Source organism: Antrostomus carolinensis, unplaced genomic scaffold (genome assembly GCF_000700745.2).
Source record: "Antrostomus carolinensis isolate BGI_N321 unplaced genomic scaffold, ASM70074v2 scaffold46390, whole genome shotgun sequence".
Classification (NCBI taxonomy): domain Eukaryota; kingdom Metazoa; phylum Chordata; class Aves; order Caprimulgiformes; family Caprimulgidae; genus Antrostomus; species Antrostomus carolinensis.
This window is the reverse complement of record NW_010288554.1, coordinates 1,112-18,866: the sequence shown is the minus strand read 5'-3', so window position 1 is coordinate 18,866 and position 17,755 is coordinate 1,112. Positions and strand designations below refer to the sequence as shown.

General features: G+C 37.4%; 1 protein-coding gene across 1 annotated transcript; it reads right to left on the bottom strand.

Moving 5' to 3' along the window:
* Positions 1-224: 224 nt before the first annotated feature.
* On the bottom strand, positions 225-17,472 carry LOC104518751 (solute carrier organic anion transporter family member 1A2). Its single transcript, XM_010167046.2, has 14 exons — positions 17,380-17,472; positions 16,119-16,260; positions 14,236-14,368; positions 13,225-13,328; positions 9,862-10,008; positions 9,456-9,554; positions 8,721-8,954; positions 6,420-6,584; positions 4,802-4,997; positions 3,863-4,028; positions 2,600-2,784; positions 1,973-2,037; positions 1,267-1,384; positions 225-378 (listed from the first exon to the last, which is right to left on the bottom strand). The coding sequence occupies exons 1-14, from the start codon at positions 17,437-17,439 to the stop codon at positions 225-227; spliced, it is 1,968 nt and encodes a 655-aa protein (XP_010165348.1). The 5' UTR covers positions 17,440-17,472.
* Positions 17,473-17,755: the final 283 nt, after the last annotated feature.

Sequence of the window (17,755 nt, the reverse complement as noted above, 5' to 3'; positions counted from 1 at the left end):
TCTGGCATGTCAGCCACTCCTCCCAGCTTTTGCACCAAACACATATTTTTCTGTAACTTCTGTTTATGAATTGATACTTTTATAACATAATTAGGAAACAACTATGTGTAATTCTGTTAATCTCTGTCCAAGTGTTCACTAGTTAAAAGTATGAAATATTTCACAAGGATATATCCAAAATTTACACTGCAAGGCTTCTTCACAATATTTACTGCTTTGAAATGCTATTGCAATGCTTCTTTATCCTGCATTTCTACTGGTGCATTTAATGAGACTTGGCTTTCAGATTTAAGTTTCTTCTTTAAAATAAGGACAATTAGTGCACTTGGGATGTAGGACACTCCACGTAATATTGCTGGCAGGCCAAGATAGAGCCACCTGAAATAAATTAGAACCTTTATTAAATATGTGCATTCATGAAAAAATAGTAAAACTATTCAGTATACATTGTTTTGCAACAATTGCCCAGCCACTCTAAAGCTTGTGCCCTGATCTTTTTGGATTTCACAGAAGATGAATCAAAATGAGAACAGAGAATATGTTAGTGTCAGTGAAATGACTAGTTACATCACCTAGCTTCATGTGATATAAATTTAGCCAGTGATGTTAACCACCTGATAACCTTATGGCTTTCTCCACAGAGAAAAGAAAGAGCCCTGGAAAGGGCAGCTCAGACCACCTGAGTAAAACTTCTGGGTATTCATGAGCTAGCATTCTCATTCCAAATCAACCTCAACACAGTATTAAAAGGAATTAGCCTGAGGCAATTAGCTCAACAAGACTTTTCTTCAAAACTCCCAAAGTACTCCTTGAAGGACTACAAAAGTATGAAGCATAGTAACCTGGCCCAATTTCCAACTTGAGTAACTATATCCTCTCTATAAATTTCTCTCCTATTTTAATTCAAGTACTATTTAATCCATTTTCTTTTCAAAGATATTGCATAGTCAGTAATTTTTTCCACAAGGGTTCACTGCTTTTATTTTTTTTTTTTTTTAATTAGAATTCAGTGCTTTAAGGTTTGTTCTCATGAAAGGCCATTAGTGAAAGTAATTATGGTACCAGAACATCTCTGTTCAAAGGTTGTTCCAATGGCTGTGGCAAAGGTTGCACTTGACAAATAAAGCCAATGCCACAGAAAAGTGTTGTGTCAAATCTCTAACACGGGAGCAGTTTGTCTACTAGGAAAAAATAAGAGCATAAAATTATATCTCTATGGATGTAGCAATACAGTAAGGAGAAATTAAAATTAAGTAGAAAATATACCTGTATGTGACAATGTCATACATCCTACATGCTCCTTCTCCACCACAAGTCATAGTACCCCACTTCAAGCAAGTGGTGTCTATCAAAGCTCCAAAATAAACGGGAGATGGAATTCCAGCTAAAAAGAATATTAGCAATGTTTTTGTGAATAGCATACTTCTTTAGATTAGCAGATACACTATAGAACCTATGCTGTTTCTCATCTACTCCATCTGTCCCGTTCCCTTGCAGCATGAATCATGTTCTCTGTATTTCTTATGTTCTCTCTTCTTCCTTATCCACCCACCCTCAACCAAAGATTTTCTTTAGTGTTACCTGTTTAACAAAATATACATACTACAATATGGACTGTGATTCCTATTCAAAACTCAACATTTTCTCTCATCAGTGAGTGTTGTGTTCAATAAACATATAACAAGAGTGAAGGAATGTAAAATGGCTTTCAGATGAGCACCAGGTGTAGTCAGCCTATTATCCAATATAAATAAATGCAAACTGAAACCTGTTTTAATTTGCCATGCTGCCTAGATCTGTAAAAAAACCCATATTCTTCCTGATCAAAGGCACTCCATGGAAGTAGACTCCTGTGCCATGCCCATAGCCCTGATGTGATCCCTAGCTAACTCTAGATCTGACCTAGCTGATCTGATAGCTGATCCTAGACCACGCTTTCAGTGCTTCTGAAATGTGTTAGAGCTTTTCTTACCAAGTACTCTTGAAGCTAGTCCATGGATACCCACTCCAAATGACTTTTCTTCAGGCTTTAGAGACCTGTATGATAATTACATTGTACACCAATTAGTAGAGGTGACATTAATAACAAACGTTTACCTCTGTTTTTTTTTAATTGAACTCTTCATCACATTAGGCCCAAACCATTCTAATTAGAGCATTGGTTGAAAGAGTTCATTATCCTCATGAGGTGATGTTTACTGAAGTTCCTTAACTAGGACTGCCAAATGACAAAAGGAAAAGCTATTTTCCTGGTATCATTTATTTGGACTGAAGCCAAGCAAAGTGCAAGATAGTTGTGCCTTAATCAACATAATGTTGGTGTGATCAACAAACACACGGGTATCACACGCCTCTCAATACCTCAGTGCACTGACTCAGTGGCCCTACATTAATTCAGGATACAGTAGATAGCCAGAAGTAACAACAGGTTATAAAGCTGACAAGACACTAAACCTTAACACAGCAGAGAAATTACATAATATAATACACAATATATACACAAATATATACATACTAATACACTTTTAATTCCTGGGAGTGTTTAACCTCAGAATAAAAAGTCCAATAGGTTTCCTAAGATAAGGACATTTTACTCTACCTTATTAAGACCATGTACCCAGGCATGGCTGCTAACGAAAAAATAAAGCTGCAGACTAATGACAATATTAAAAAATAACGAAGCATCAGGTCACAGTTTTCTTCTCCATCACACTGACCCAGAACTGCGGAGGCATTTTGAGATGAAAACTCTGAGGTTGCAATGCAGGTGCAGTTTTCAAATACCTGTCAAAAGAGTATTTTAATCACACAGACATGTCAAAACTCACACACTGGGTGTGAAACTCAGACAGTTGACACGTAGCTCACTCTCTGCTGCACTTGAGTGTGTTACACATGTGCAGCACTGCCCTACGGCCTGTCTCTCAGTCTGCCAGGCATAGGTCCAACCATCATGTGTATGTAGCATATGGGGTTAGAGAGTGGGAGGGAGCTATGCTCCTCTTATGCAGCTGGGACTATGCTCCTCAAGGAGGCCATGATCAAGACAGCCCTCATATTTCCCAGCACAGCCTGGTTATGCGGTCCATACAATGCCAATAGATCTGACCCTCTTTTTCATAACCGAGTGTGTGGTCTTTCATATGCCAGGAAAGACGAGATCAGAGATGTTTGATTGAGGCTGGGTTGCAATATTCTCACTCAAACACTTGCTTCTACTGAAATCAATGAGACTATTGCCAGGATAAGGGCTCTCAAATGTCAGCCAAGGTGAGCAAGGGCATCAGTGTCTGGCTCTTTCTATCATCTAATACTTCTCTAAAATACTTGTAACATACAGAGGCTTTCTAAAATCTGTATGATTTAGGATTTTATTGAACTCATCAATTTTGTTTGTTTTCCGTCTAATTAGAACGAATAATTTTTTAATGGAAAATGTATTATGAATTAAGAGAATAAAAATTCTATAATACCTGTTTACTTTTTAAAATCTACAGAATAAAAGAGATAAAATTAAGTCCATGCTATAGAATTGCATTTTGGCTGAAATGTTCTTGTGGACTCAGGTTTCCAGCTGGCAATACCTTGAAAATAATTTCTCACTCCATTTTGCTTATTTAAGATTCCTTCAAATATTAGAATAAAAGGAGGCTTCTTCATTATATTCTTAATTTAAACTTAAACTAATTTTCATATGCAGTTCAGGATTTCTGTTGCCATTCAATAAATTTGTCCAGCTCTATTTATCAACTTATATATCCGATTAAATATACACATATGGATATTTCCCACCCTATACTGATATGGATATTTCTCATCTACTATGTTTCATAGTTACAGCATAATGACATGTATACTTTACCACACTTTTTCCAGTTCCTCTTGAGGCTTTACACCCAGCAAGACAAGGTGACACATATGTGATTCCATTGGTCCCACAAACAGGGTCCCATATTTTAAGTGGGCAATCACAGTCACTGTTGCAGCTAGCAAGTAGAGTATTTTCTGCATATGAAACTTGCTCTATTCTGAAATACATTTAGGAGATGAATAAATATTTCAGTAATTAAATGCCTACAGTAAGCCTTTATAATGGTTAAGATTCTATTCTAGCTCAAGTATTGCTCCAGGACACAATCCTACCTGCTGCTATCCTGGAGTCATGCCTTTCTATCTTACTATAGGGTGTTATATAACATTATATTACATTCTGTTACATTACATTAAATTAATATTATCAATTCATAGATAGGTATGCATACCCCACAGCATTTTTCTCATCTATGGTATGTATGCTCTTGATTGTCTCTAAGCATTACACATACCTACATGTGCATTTTACAGACATATAACCTCTCTCAGTGATTAATTGCAGGCTTCAAATCAAGAAACTGAAGATAAAATATTCTCTGATAACTCAATAGCAAGCAAATTACAGTGAAAACAGCGTAAGATAAATAAATGGTTTTGTCCCTCCATAATTCTGAAATTGCATTCATATATGTCTAATTTGATCACAACTACTTAATTTTACCTGCAGTTACATGACTTGAATGTATTAGTAAAAAAATTAATATGGACATGCAATTGCTTGAGTCTTGATGCAGATATCTTTTTAAATACACTTTATTGTTTGAAACAGGGATAACAGAAGATAGACCTATCGTCCCATGCAAGTAAAAAGCATTTAGATCATTACACTAAAATGCTGCAAAACTATGGAGTCTCTGGATGATTCTTGATAAGAAAAATCATTCCAATGTCTAAAGATTTATGCCCTCTTGTGTATTAAAGAACATACCCTTCATAGGAAACTGTTAGGCCAGCAACTGATGAAGTATCACAAACAGTCCAATAGGCAGCAAAGTAGAGAAGGTATTCCAGGAAAGATACCCAAAATGCTATGTTCGCAGCCTGATAGATACTTATCTTGAATTTCTTCATGAATAAGCCTCCAAAAAAGTACCCAATGCATAAAACTGGTAAGTTGTAAACACCTATTTAAACAAGTGAAACTTCCATGTTAAAATAAAGAAGGAGACCACCAAAACGACTCATAAGGGAAGACTGTGTTTGGCAAAGAAAGACTCATAGAGTGCTTATGACTGAATAATTTAACTACAGTCAGAAATGGGTCTCTACCAGTTCCTTTGCATACCCAAAACACCTGCCAAACTCAACAGCAGTCAGGAATCGCTTGGAGAGTGAGCTAGAGGAAACGATTCACTGGAAAACTGCAATCTAGAGTTGCCATTTAGTTCCAACACCATTTAAAAAAAAAAAAAAAAAGTTGTGGTTTCAATACAGCCCCCATAGTAGCTGAGAGAGAAACTCAACAGGAAGATAAGCTAGTGGAGCACATCTTGGTGCACAGTGAGCGTCATAAAAAGGAGGAGTGGGCTTTCAGTTTTGATACGAGATTACTGAACGTGCTCCCACACTATACTTTGCTGTTTGATACTTTAATGAAGCAGAGATCGACTGAAAGACATTTAGAAGTAGATATATGATGGTTACATGCCTTTGGTTGCACAGCTTCAAAACATTGGTGACAGAGGGCAACAGTAATACACATAAGGTCTGGGACATTCTGTGTCGCAGGTTTTAAAGGAAATGGTGCAGCTACTGTGAAAGATGAGCACTGAGTTAAAGAACAGAAGTATGGCTAGATGTGTTTTAAGATGTTTCTTCTATAACGATTAGATAAATTCTAGTCTAATTAAGTCACTGCAGTTAAACAAGGGACCTTAATATTTTATTTAAGATACTATGAAGTGGAATCATAGAAAGGTTCATAGTTTCAAGATATTTCCTTTGCGCTACAACTACTTGCCATTACCATTTCCCAATGCATGACATCATCTTGTCCTCACTCATAAAAAAAGACAAGGTGATAAAGAAAAGACCAAAAAAAAGACAGCTATTTGGTCAGTGCTTTCCTTCCACAGAGTTCTGCATATGAAAGAGGATCAGGCTTTCAGAAGGCCCAAGACCAATACCTGAGGAGCAGAGATGATGGAAAGTGTTGAAGATTGCCAGCAATTTTGGCTGTGCATAGGGTCAACCCATCTATATCTTAAGAGTTCTAGCAATGTCATTTTCATGAAATCTACCCTCTACTCTATAGTATACTTTTTAATCAAGATAATAGAATCAAGATAATTGTCTTTGATATCAGTGGTGCAAGTTTTATATCAGCTGAACTTTCTGAGCCAATTCAAAAGATGGTAAGTAGATTAGTAAATTCTGCACAGAAAATCAGAAATGCTTTGTAGTGTGAAATCTCTTGTTTGTAGAAGCATTTGACCTTAGTATGTATATGTATAAATGTACACGTGAATATATACGTGTAAATAGAGAGAATTTGCATGGAGACATCACTACTTGGTAGAACACAGCAAAGCAAAATGCAAACATACCAATTAAAAAGATGGCATCCGCTGCAGATTTTCCAAACTGTTGTTCCAAATATTTGGGCATGAAGGATATCATGCCATTGAAGGCACTGAACTGTAACACAGTTATGCATAAAAATAACATATAAACTCGGTTACGAAACAGAGCCTTGAGGAATGGGATGAAATCTGGAATGAAATAATGCAGCGAGTTAGTGTGATGCTTTATGAAATGAATGACCCATTGCTCAGTGTGGCTGAGGTGGGAAGAGGGAAACAGAAACGGTTCTCAACTGAATCAGGCTAATTCTTGTGCTTTATCAGAAACCACAGGCCAAAGATTACTTGCATAGTCCAGGCTACCCCAACATGTCTCTTCTAGACAAATATAACCACACACACACACATGCACACTAATGCATGCTGCTGCCTATTAAAAAATCACAGTGATAATCTTATCATTAAAGTTTCCTGACCCTTTTTAGCTACATAGTGGCTGAACTTTTCACCTATAGATTTGCAGCAGCAGCTACTCTCCCACAGTTCCTACTCCTTTTTTTTGTCATCCCATGCCCTCAGAGCATTCATCAAATACCCTTTCCTGTACCTGGCATGCAAAGGAAGCATAAGGGGGAAGGGATGCAAATGCACTAGATAGCTGTGACCACTGATTTTGGTTATTGTTACTGTCAGTAATGGGGCAAAAGACACCTGAAGAGGTAGGTGACCAGTTATTCCCACCATACTCTCCAAGTCTGGATCCACCAGTCTTCATCCAAGTAAGCATCTGAGAAACTAATTTACACAGGTCTTTTCTCTGCATAATGGCTATTAAGTCAGCATCTGAACCATAAAAAAACCCCACAATTCCTCTTTGTCTAATGTTCTGTACCAATTAATGTGCTGAGCTATTGTCAAAAAAACTCCACAAAAAACATAAGCATCTGTAAAACCATGACCACACTTCATCGAAAATGGGCACAACTTAGGAAGAATATAAATCTTTCAGAGATAGGCAAGTATCTGACGAGAAGAGGATCTGTAGACAAGTCTTGCAAAAATGAGTCAAATATCCAAACCACTATAAATAGGCTGTATTATTGATATATGCCATGCAGTTTATAAACAGAACTTTCTGAGGAAGTGATTAATTTTAACTATTAATACTTCAATTTTCAACTGGAAATCCTTGGGGATCTTAAAAAGCTTTCTGAACATGACCTGGTCAACTGGCTTTAAGTGGCCCTGTTTGAGCAGGGGTTGGGATCAGGTGATGCCCAGAGGTCCCTTCCAACATCAGCCATTCTGTGAAATGATAAGATTCTTAATTCAGGATATTCAGGGACAGCAGACATTCACACCAACACAAGGAGGGAATAATGATGAAAACATAAGCTCTGAAGGGACTCTGGAGTACTAGGACCCACAGTCTGAGCTAGAAATCTTTCCTCACCAGAGCAGTACTTTATTCATGGATTCATTTAAGGCTACATGACAGCAGAGAAAGATGCTGTGTTTATCAAAATGAAGTTGTAATATCAGCCAAGATCTGAGTACTCACACTGAGTAGGGTGAATTTGCAGGACCCAGCTTGAAACACTGTGGAGAGGTAGCTGTCACTTGGCACTTTCTGAAAATTAAAATCCTGTCAAGGGGCCCTGAGATGGGTATACAGAATTATGAGACTACTCTGAAGATCATAGCTTTTGATGTGTTTTATTCACTTACATTTCCAATTAGCACAAATGGAATGAAAAAAATAGCTTCCTACCAATATATAGATCTGAAAGACCACAGATGTGAATGTTGCCAATGGTAATGTGAATAAATGTAAGTCAACTAGATCCTTGTTTAGCAGGGATTAAATATTTATGAGACACTTAAGCACCTGTCAATTCCTTTTTACGGCTTTAAGTTGAACTCAAGAAATGCACAAGATTTGTGATGATTTTCTGCTTTTCTGCACAGTGAATGTGGGGTACAAGCAACTAATATCTGCAACCTGTCCACAATCACTAAGGTGTAATATTCTTAATCAGATTTCAGTGCATTAATCCTCTACCAGAAAGAAAAGCTCTAGATCTTCATACACTTGAAATGAGGAGGGAGAAAGGAGTGAATTCAGATCCTGGATCCATGAAATTAGCTTTCTTCCTCTGCAAGGAGCCATTCTAAATCCCTGCACAAATCATTTATTCTACAGAGAAATGAAAAACAGAGTATGCATTTCATACTGTGGACCCATCTTTACTTACAAAAACACACAGACATAGTTCACACCTTAAGGACTAAATTAAAAAGGAAATAAAATACAGTATAACTTGCCTTTAGCAATTTCATACATAGTCTGTTTGGCTTCATTTTCATCATTTTCTTGCAATGGTACTACACTTCTTTTACTCATCTCCTCAGGTTCACTGGTTTCTCCTTCCTTCACAAGTGACTTGGGCAAAAACCAAAAAGGTATTCCTGCGAGAAGATTCAGTGATGCACAAATCAAAATGCCCAGCCACCATGCTCCAACCCAGCGGGCATCAGTAGCTGTTATAGTTATGTCCTCTATTAAAAAAAAAAAAGAAAAAAAGGAAAAAAAAGAAAAAAAAAAATCACACATCTTGCATTAGTTCAGAAACATCCTTTGCTGTCCTTTTGTATTTTCCCAGTCACCTCTGACACTCTGACATGTGATATATTAAAAGCATTTTAAAGATTCTTAAAATGAGGCTGATGAAAGAGAAAAGTGTCCAGTTTTCTAATGTTGCTAATTTTCTGGCAAATTTCAGTGTTTTATAATAAATCAATCCTAGCCCTTTCCTGTGTTAAGCCAGACGACACAATTGTTCATGAAATAATTTATATGCAGATTCATTTGTGTATGTGTGAATTCAGGCCTTTTATTGAATTGAATATTACACACAGATTTTCCATTCTAAAAGAAACATCAACAAACAGACAAAATTAAGACACTTCATATTAGCAAAGAAACACCTTTTACTGTTGATAAACATTACCATCATGCCTACTGATTTACATGCAAGATGTTATATATTCACCCATTACCTGCATCTACTGATCCCAGATCAACAAATAGTTCTGCACAGAATGATGCCAACAAGAATCCAAGGAAGGGGCCGATCACAGTTGCTGTATGTAGACATCCTAAAGTATGAAAAGGAGAGAAGACACTAAATTAGAACCCAGATATCATTATGTTCTTGGAATTGTTATAGAAGTTTAGAATAGCTCTACTGAACAGACATTTGCATCTAAAAATGCCCTCATTTCAAAAAGTCCATCTCTAGTTAAATCACAAGTTCTACAGTGTTATTATTTTGATAAGGCAGTAATGTCTGTCTTCTCTCTTCCTTTACTGGACTGAAGGGAGTCATAATAACCCTCTCTTTTAGTTTTGTTTCTGTGTGTGTTTCTTTAGGGGAGAGGAGTTATCACAATAGGGTAGATTTACCCAGGTAGAAAGGTGAATTCTCTGCTTTGGCAAAATCTTCCAAATATGAAATGCCTAAAGGCATGATGGGAGTTTCACCCATTCCTCGTACCATGTTTCCAACCATCACAAATATCCACAGCAAGGACCCAGGCTCTTTTTCACATTCTGTGAATAAAATAAGAAGCTGGAATTAATGTTTTAATTTGAACTATTAATTAAATTATAGAGATGAAGACAAAGAATTGACTAACAGCTTAAACTTTGATGGGTAGGCCTGTCCTGTAAAACAGGGAAATAAATAGTTGTGATACTTGAAAGGCTCCAGAACTGGAAGAAGCTGTTGCACTTGCTGGAGTAGAGTTCAAATCCTATCCCTCTCCATGCCATACTTTGTCCAACCACCTGGCAGTCCAACCACTGCGTAATCTAGGACCTTCCCTTTAGTCATTTCCCTCAGCAAAACTGCTATTTTCATGTCAGAAAGAAGACAATGCCTGAACATCAGTGATGAAAGGATGAAAAATCATGCCTGGCTAACTTGATCACCTTCTACAAGAGAGTAATACTTTCTGCTGACATGGGGAGGGCAATAGGTGTTGTCTACCTGGATTTCAGAAAAACATTTACCACTGTTTCCCATAGCCTCCTCCTAGACAAACTGGCAAGACACAGACTAGAGGGACAATCTGTGAAATGGGTGTGAGATTGACTCACATGCCACACTCAGAGGGTGGTGATCAATGGCTTTTACTTAGGCTGGCATCCTGTCACAAGTGGGGTCCCCCAAGGACCAATAAATGACCTGGATGATGTGATTGAAAGCACTGTCACCAGGTTTGCTGATGACACCCAGCTGGGTGGTGAGGTGAACACATCAAGAGGGAGAGATATCTTACAGAGCAAGAACAGTATGATCGTGTTTCTGAAATTCAGGAGTCTCTTGTAATGATTCGGGTAATTGTTGCGTAAAGCCCATACATTGCCTTTTGATTGTAAGAACATTGTCTGAAATAAACCAGAATTTCACAGTGAGGTACCTCAGTCTGCTTCCAAGAAAGCCATGACAGTGCAGAAGATGTTCTACCTTTGCATAGAATGAGATATCCAGCTGCTTTGCCTTGATTCAGACTGCTAGCTTCTGGTTTACTAATGTTCATAAGCCCCCAGAAAAGCACATGGAGAGTAAACTTGCCTGTGTCTACATCATTGGCTGTTTGCTGATAACTTCAACTGGCATTCTGTACAACAGTCCTCACCACCTGGAAACCCCAGCTTAGATCCTTACCTCAAAGCTCTGTTCTAGCACTACAGATTTGATTGCCTTGCCCATCAATGACATCCCTATCCAGAAATTTCATCTGTCCTGATATTATCTGTTCATGTCTTCAGTTTCAGATCTGGGACATTTGAGGACAGTGCAAATTCTCATTTGTCAAATTATATGCAAATTCTACCATAATTGATGCATGCCACCAAAAGTTACAAAAAAGTTTTCTACCTCCATCATACCTCGGCAACTCAGAAGGTCAGTGTTCCCCTGAGCAGGCGCCCACTGAAACACAGCCTGTGATCTGCCCATCTGGGCACTGCTCTGAGGAAGTTTCTGACTCACTGTAACCTTTATGCAACTCTAGATCAAGATCAAGATCTGTAATAATATATCTGGACATCCTGCTAAATCTAGCTGGGGATCTAGCTCTCATTTATTCACATCTGTCCTCCTACATAGCTCAGCAGAATACTGTCCTGCAGCTCAATCCTGTTTGTCTCACATCAGGACACCTATCCAGAACTATTATGAGCTTCAGTATTTTCTTTCTCTCCATTACCTTGGATTTCTTCATCCCATACAGTCTGCATCAGATTTCACTGTTCTCTGTGGTCCACTTTGTAATGCTGAGACTTCTCAGTGCCAATTTTTTAACAAATAAAAACTGTTTTCGTTAGCAGCAACTGATGACTTTCTAAATGAAAGCACTACTGTTCAGAGATCAAGCCTTGATCTCCTGTATCAATGTCAGATTGCTGTCAGCAAACATGGGTGAAGCAATCCACACTTAGATGTGGTCAAATTCAAACCAGCTTTTGCATCACACAGGAGGAGGACTCCTGTGTATACACATCACAGTTTTGCTTGCACATAAACTAATAGAGAAACAATCACCTTACCCAAGTATAGTCACAGGCCTGAAGACCTACGGGTTCGAGTGTGTACATGGAATGGCTGTATAATTTGGAAGAAAATGCTTTACCTATGTAAACCTTCATTTCTGCATTTACAAAATGAAGAAAAAGAGTATCTGAAATCTTCAAATTAAAGATTAATACCAAGTGTGAGCAAGTATACACTTTTCTCAACTTTTTATGCTGAAGATGGAAAAATAAATGCACTAAGTGATGTGCAGTCTTCGAAAGCTTGGAAGCCACAGCTGTTACTAAATGGAGACACAGAAAACTACAGTACAACACTATGGCTTGATGTCACTGGGTACATACAATATTACAGCAGTGTGATCCAGCTGTAGCACACATTGATGGAACACCATCACAAAATATAACCATCATCTGTGGGATTCATCTCACTTAACTTTTGATATCCACCAATCATCTAAGTTTCCAACAGTCAGTAGGTGCATCCAGGAGGTAATCTGACCCACCCTGAAGTGAAGAGCATGAATGTCCATACAGCAAGGGACACACTCTGCAAGAGCTCTGGAGTCTCCTTTGACCAATTATAAAAGCAGCTTAAATAGATGGTTCAAACTAAATGCTTTTGAGGTAGCTAAAGACTCAGGAGATTAATCCCATCCTCAGTGTGAGGATTTTGTGTGTGATCATTTAATAGTTGCCTCTGAGACTTTTAACTTCGTAGTAGTTACTTTATATGCATATTGCCAGGGTATATACACGTTTTAGACCCCCAGCCTGGTTTAAACTTTTCTATTTTCTCTAAAAGGAAATGGGATCTACTTTTTTCCTCTATCTCATTCTTTTATTTCTTGTGTGGTACAACAAAAAAGGCATCCTGATGCCTTTTACCCATTGTCCAAATCTGTTTCCCTCCTCCTCACAGGATCATAGTATTTCAAATGAAAAAGAGGAGCACTTGTAAGAACAACCTGATGTTATATTTCCCCAGAGTGGACTGACATGGATGTTAACCGAGCTGTTTGTATACTGTGAAAACTGCATGAAATAAAGCTACATGTCTGGAGTCACAGCCTAAAGAAACAAGAAGGCTAGGAAATTTCCTGGCCTCCAGGTTTTATGCCTGACCAAAAGCAGGACTCTGAAATAATTGCTAATAAAAACAAAATCCTATTTACTTAAACACTATGAAAACTGAGGAAGAAGTATTAGTAGACTTTGGAAGAGTCATACCTGTTGATGGTTCCTGTGTAGGTAAAGAGAAGCTTTGATTAACAAGGCACAGAGGCATGACTGAAAAATTATCCTGTGGTAAAATACTGCTTTCGATACGATACCTGTTTGGAGCAAAGGAAAGCATGTAAAGGTTAAGAAGAAATACAAGAACTGCCTCATATATCCATACTTCAGTAATGAAGCTACCTAGAAGAGTGTGTAGCTATAGGAAGAAGGAAACCCAGGTCAAAACTGAGCCCCAGTAACAAATCAGGTTAGGAATAAAGGAATTGTAGCAGGGAATCAATCCAGTGTTTTATCCAGACTGTTATCTAGCCTCTAACATTATCTTGTAACAGATGATTCTGGAGAAGTTGATGAAACAAACTAATTAAATCCCTCCTATCATCTTCTCTCCTACTCTTCTTACACTCTAATCCAATTTACACCCTAAACTGAGGGTGCCACGAAGGCTGTCAGAGCCATATCACATTGGACATAACAGGATGAGAGGATTTTCTTTTCCCAAAAGATATCTCACTGATTAAAATATAGACAAGCCTAATTGATTATTTTGTTAAGCCAAGCAAAAATAGTGAAAAAGTGGTTAAAGAATCATTATGGTCTGTAAAGGCATTGCCAACACAGCAATCAGGTACAATCTGTCATCCAGGCTCCAGACCAAAGACATCTTTGAAAATCATTGTACATCCAAGCAAGAGCTAATACCATAATGTGACAGTATCACAAGCCACTGTTTCTTCAGAGAGTCCACACAAGAGGTAGCACAAGGATGAAGGCAAGGGCAAGGAAAGGTGCCCAGCAGAGGGGTGACTCTCCGGAGGAAGTGATGACTGACTTTTTAAGCCATCTCAAAAGCAAAATGAAACAAGCTGCTCTACAATGATCACATTTTACCCATGCTCAGCAGTGTCTCTCTCAATAAGCAATATTATTTCACTGGAAGAAGTTATGGATTAAGGCAAGTAAGGATCACAGGAGTTGCTGTGAGCTAAGCAAAATACTTACCTTCCAAATAGGAAATGAGGCAGTGATATCAAAAGACATCCAAATGACATAATTGTGCAGCCCAAAGCAATTATTCTGGGTCTGTGAAACTTTGCTCCGAAGTAACTCACAAATGCCATCAGCAGCAAGTTGCCTGCAAGAAGAACCTGGTCCTTATTTACAAACCAAGGCATCCTCATATCTTCTAAAGTGCAATAGAAATTGAGGTATATGTTGTTAGCTCAACATCTTGTTACTTCCTGGCTTGTAAAAACTGTAACTAGACAGGGAACTGCCTGAATACTGCAGTAATTCCCTCCTATCTCTGATCTTTTTCTGGAAGAGTTACAGCATGTAAAAGAACATAAGAACAGAAAGCAGAATGGAAGAGATATCATGGTGAAATTTCTGACTGCACCTATGTAAAGAAGAAATTTCCTACTACTTTACATAGAGACCAGGCCCAGTGGCTGCAGAATAACATCTGGTTTAGGAAGTTATTCTCCTAGGATACTCTATTTTGCAATGTGTGGGAAAATAAAGTATATATCCAAGTGGTTTTGTACTGAAAATAATAAACACAAGATGACATACAGAGAAAAAAGGAGTAATAAATTAATATTAGTTTCAGTAACAGTTTAAGAGGAATAAAAAAATACAGATTTTTGTGCCTAGTACCATTTAAAAATACAAATGGGTTAAAAATCTTTGTTCTCTTCTCCACTTTCACTTCACAATCAGCTGATTTTCTATACTCTTCATTTATTGCTATGCAACTAAGAAAAGAATCAAGCTTCATGTTATGAATCAGGTCCCATAAAAATAACAATTTAGTAATCGTACACCTACTAATTTTGTGATCTTTTTGTCAAAAGAACAAAACCATGTCTCTGAGTGATGAGCATCATGCTCTGAAAGAAGCTAACTTTTTTCTGTATGACTGCTAGACAGACTGTATTGAACCAGTGGCTTGAATGACACTTAAAGATGCACAATTACACAGTTCTAAAAGTTCCTTAAGTTTGCCACATACACTGACTCTTAATCATTTCAAATATTAATATTATTATTCACAGTTATTATACATCCTTGGAGGTAAGAATGCCACAACTTGTTATAGAAAAGTGTATATGAGAGGATAATTTATTTAAAATGATAAGTCTTTTAAATACTACTTCATTAATCTTGGACATTTCATATTTCTTAAAGTCTCCTCCTTATCAAAAGCAAGAATATATTCTGGGTATTTGTTCTCTATCTAATAAAGATCCACCTTGTGACTTTAAGGGTATAGAACACATCCTCTGAGGATCTCTATTTAGATGGGTTTGAAACTATGAAAGCTATTGCTTGGCTTTTGTGGCAATGAAAAGACCTAAGTCTATCACTAGGCAATAAAACTCACTGATAGGTGAGGTAAGGGTCACTAACAGTAGAACTGGAAACTTTCTTTACAGTTCTACAGGTATGAAATCTTGAAATATTATAGGGTTTGAGTAAGGAGACAATCCACTCCAAACTTTGAGGTCACTGATTAAAAGAACTATAAAATGCTAAATACGACCTTAAATTCAAACAAAGTTTGTAAAATCTTTCTGGTTTGTTAGTTGATTCAATACAAAGCTAATAAAATAGTTCTATTTTGTTAGTTGTTCTGTCATATCTTAAGATAGGGCAGAAAATAGCTGAAACAGTTTTTAATCCTAATCTTCTTCATTTAAGTTGTCCTGTTCATTTCCAAGACAGTAAATATGTAAGTACCAGCTGAAACAGTATGATAGATTTGGTCACTATTGCCACATACAACAATTAAGAGATTGCTGTGGACATGAGAGTCACTAACACATGCATCAGACAACATATTATATTTTCAAAGGACAGGAAATATTAAAATGAGTTATTACCAATTTCAAAGCTTCCATTAATGATCCCCACTAAAGAAGCCGGAATATTAAATTGTTTCTCTATCTGTGTGTACATGCTGTTCATATAAGCACCAGACATTGTTTTACCAACAAATGCAAGTGATAGTGCCAGTAGAAATACCTAGGAAGGAAAGAGGAGAATGGGTAAAGAATTCCAAGTTATATATTTAGGAATATTCCATTATTATTTTCCCCACCAAAGATGTGCTTCCAGATAAAACAAGTGAAGAGTCCTGATCCACTGATATGTGTGTAAATACAAGTTCAAATCCTATCACCTATCGTTTTCCACAGAGGAAAACAAAGAAGAAAGATTTTGTTCTTCACCTGCTGCCATTGACCAAGTCTGTCTTCAGAAACCTTAAGCCCCATTTCCCCAGGCAAAACAGATGCAGCACAACCTCTCCCACCATGTGTCTACTGCAAGATTGCCATCTGCAGGACTGCATAACGTCTGCAGCCACACCAGGGTGCAAAGACCTTCACACTCTGATCATCTGAATGATAAATTACTTGCAGAATTAAGATCGTTTTCTTTGATTAAATTACTTGATCGGGTATTTGCTCTCCCACCTCTGTGGAGGTCATGAGCCCAGAACAAGACATTTCGAACAGAAGTAGTAAATAGTGATCGTCATTTTTACAAGAATCTAGCAGCAACTGACAGTAAAAAAAATAAATATAAATATATGCAGTAGTATTCAAATCCTTTTAAATTTAGGGCTCTTGATAAACAGTATTTATGAGATAAAATCAATAGTATTTTTTAATATAACTGCTGTAAATGAGAAAAAGCATAGGTAAGGTATTTGGGCTTTGAATTATTATTCAATGCAAGCTGTTTTACCGTGTTTATACCACTTCTTGACAACTTGAGTAGTCTAGGGTACATCAACAGCCAATTTTTACTGCCATGTCACAATCGGTAAGACTCATTTTACAGGTTTAAGGAGGAATGGTAAATATGTCAGACTAGGGGGATTACACAAATTCAGAGGTGGAGCTTCAAAGGAGCGATCAAGCATACCTCAAACACATCAGAGAGTCTAAAGTTCAGGGACATAAAAAGCAACACAGGATTGCTTATAAACTTGCTTGACCTTGGTAAAAGTATTAAGGATAAGGAAAGAAACAGAACCTATTCATTAATTTAGTCTAGATTGTAACTTCTACCAGACCACTAGAGGTACAAGCAATTACAGTTGTGTGTTCATAAAAAATTGCTAAAATATTTCTGTACCTTCAGCTTGGAAATGCAGCAGAATGTGTCCTCTGCATGTGGCTTCTCAGCTTCTTTCATGTTGCCTGTGTTAATTGATCCCAATGCCTGTTTCTGAGTGTGACCAGTGATCCTATTGCAGTGTTGAAAAAGACCAGAAAAAAAAAAAAGAGAAACATTTTTGTCCCATGTTTGCAAAAAACAGATTCCTTCTAAGGTATTTGATATTTGAGCGTCTTCCTGAAATAAATGCAAACTGGATTCCAGCAAAACTGGATTCCAACAAAAGCTACAAGCCTATAAACTTTATTTCAATCAAGAAAATTTGACGTGAATGTCAACAGTGTAACAGCCAGTTATTTCTCATTAAATTCTGAATGCTGTCAGCAGCGTATAA

Coding starts and splice junctions, on each gene's coding strand:
- LOC104518751 (XM_010167046.2), bottom strand. CDS start 17,439: ATGAAAGAAGCTGAGAAGCCACATGCAGAGGACACATTCTGCTGCATT. Junction 10,009..13,224: donor TACACAGGAACCATCAACAG/GTATGACTCTTC, acceptor TTTTATTCACAG/AATGTGAAAAAGAGCCTGGG. Junction 6,585..8,720: donor TATGTATGAAATTGCTAAAG/GCAAGTTATACT, acceptor ATTTCATTCCAG/ATTTCATCCCATTCCTCAAG.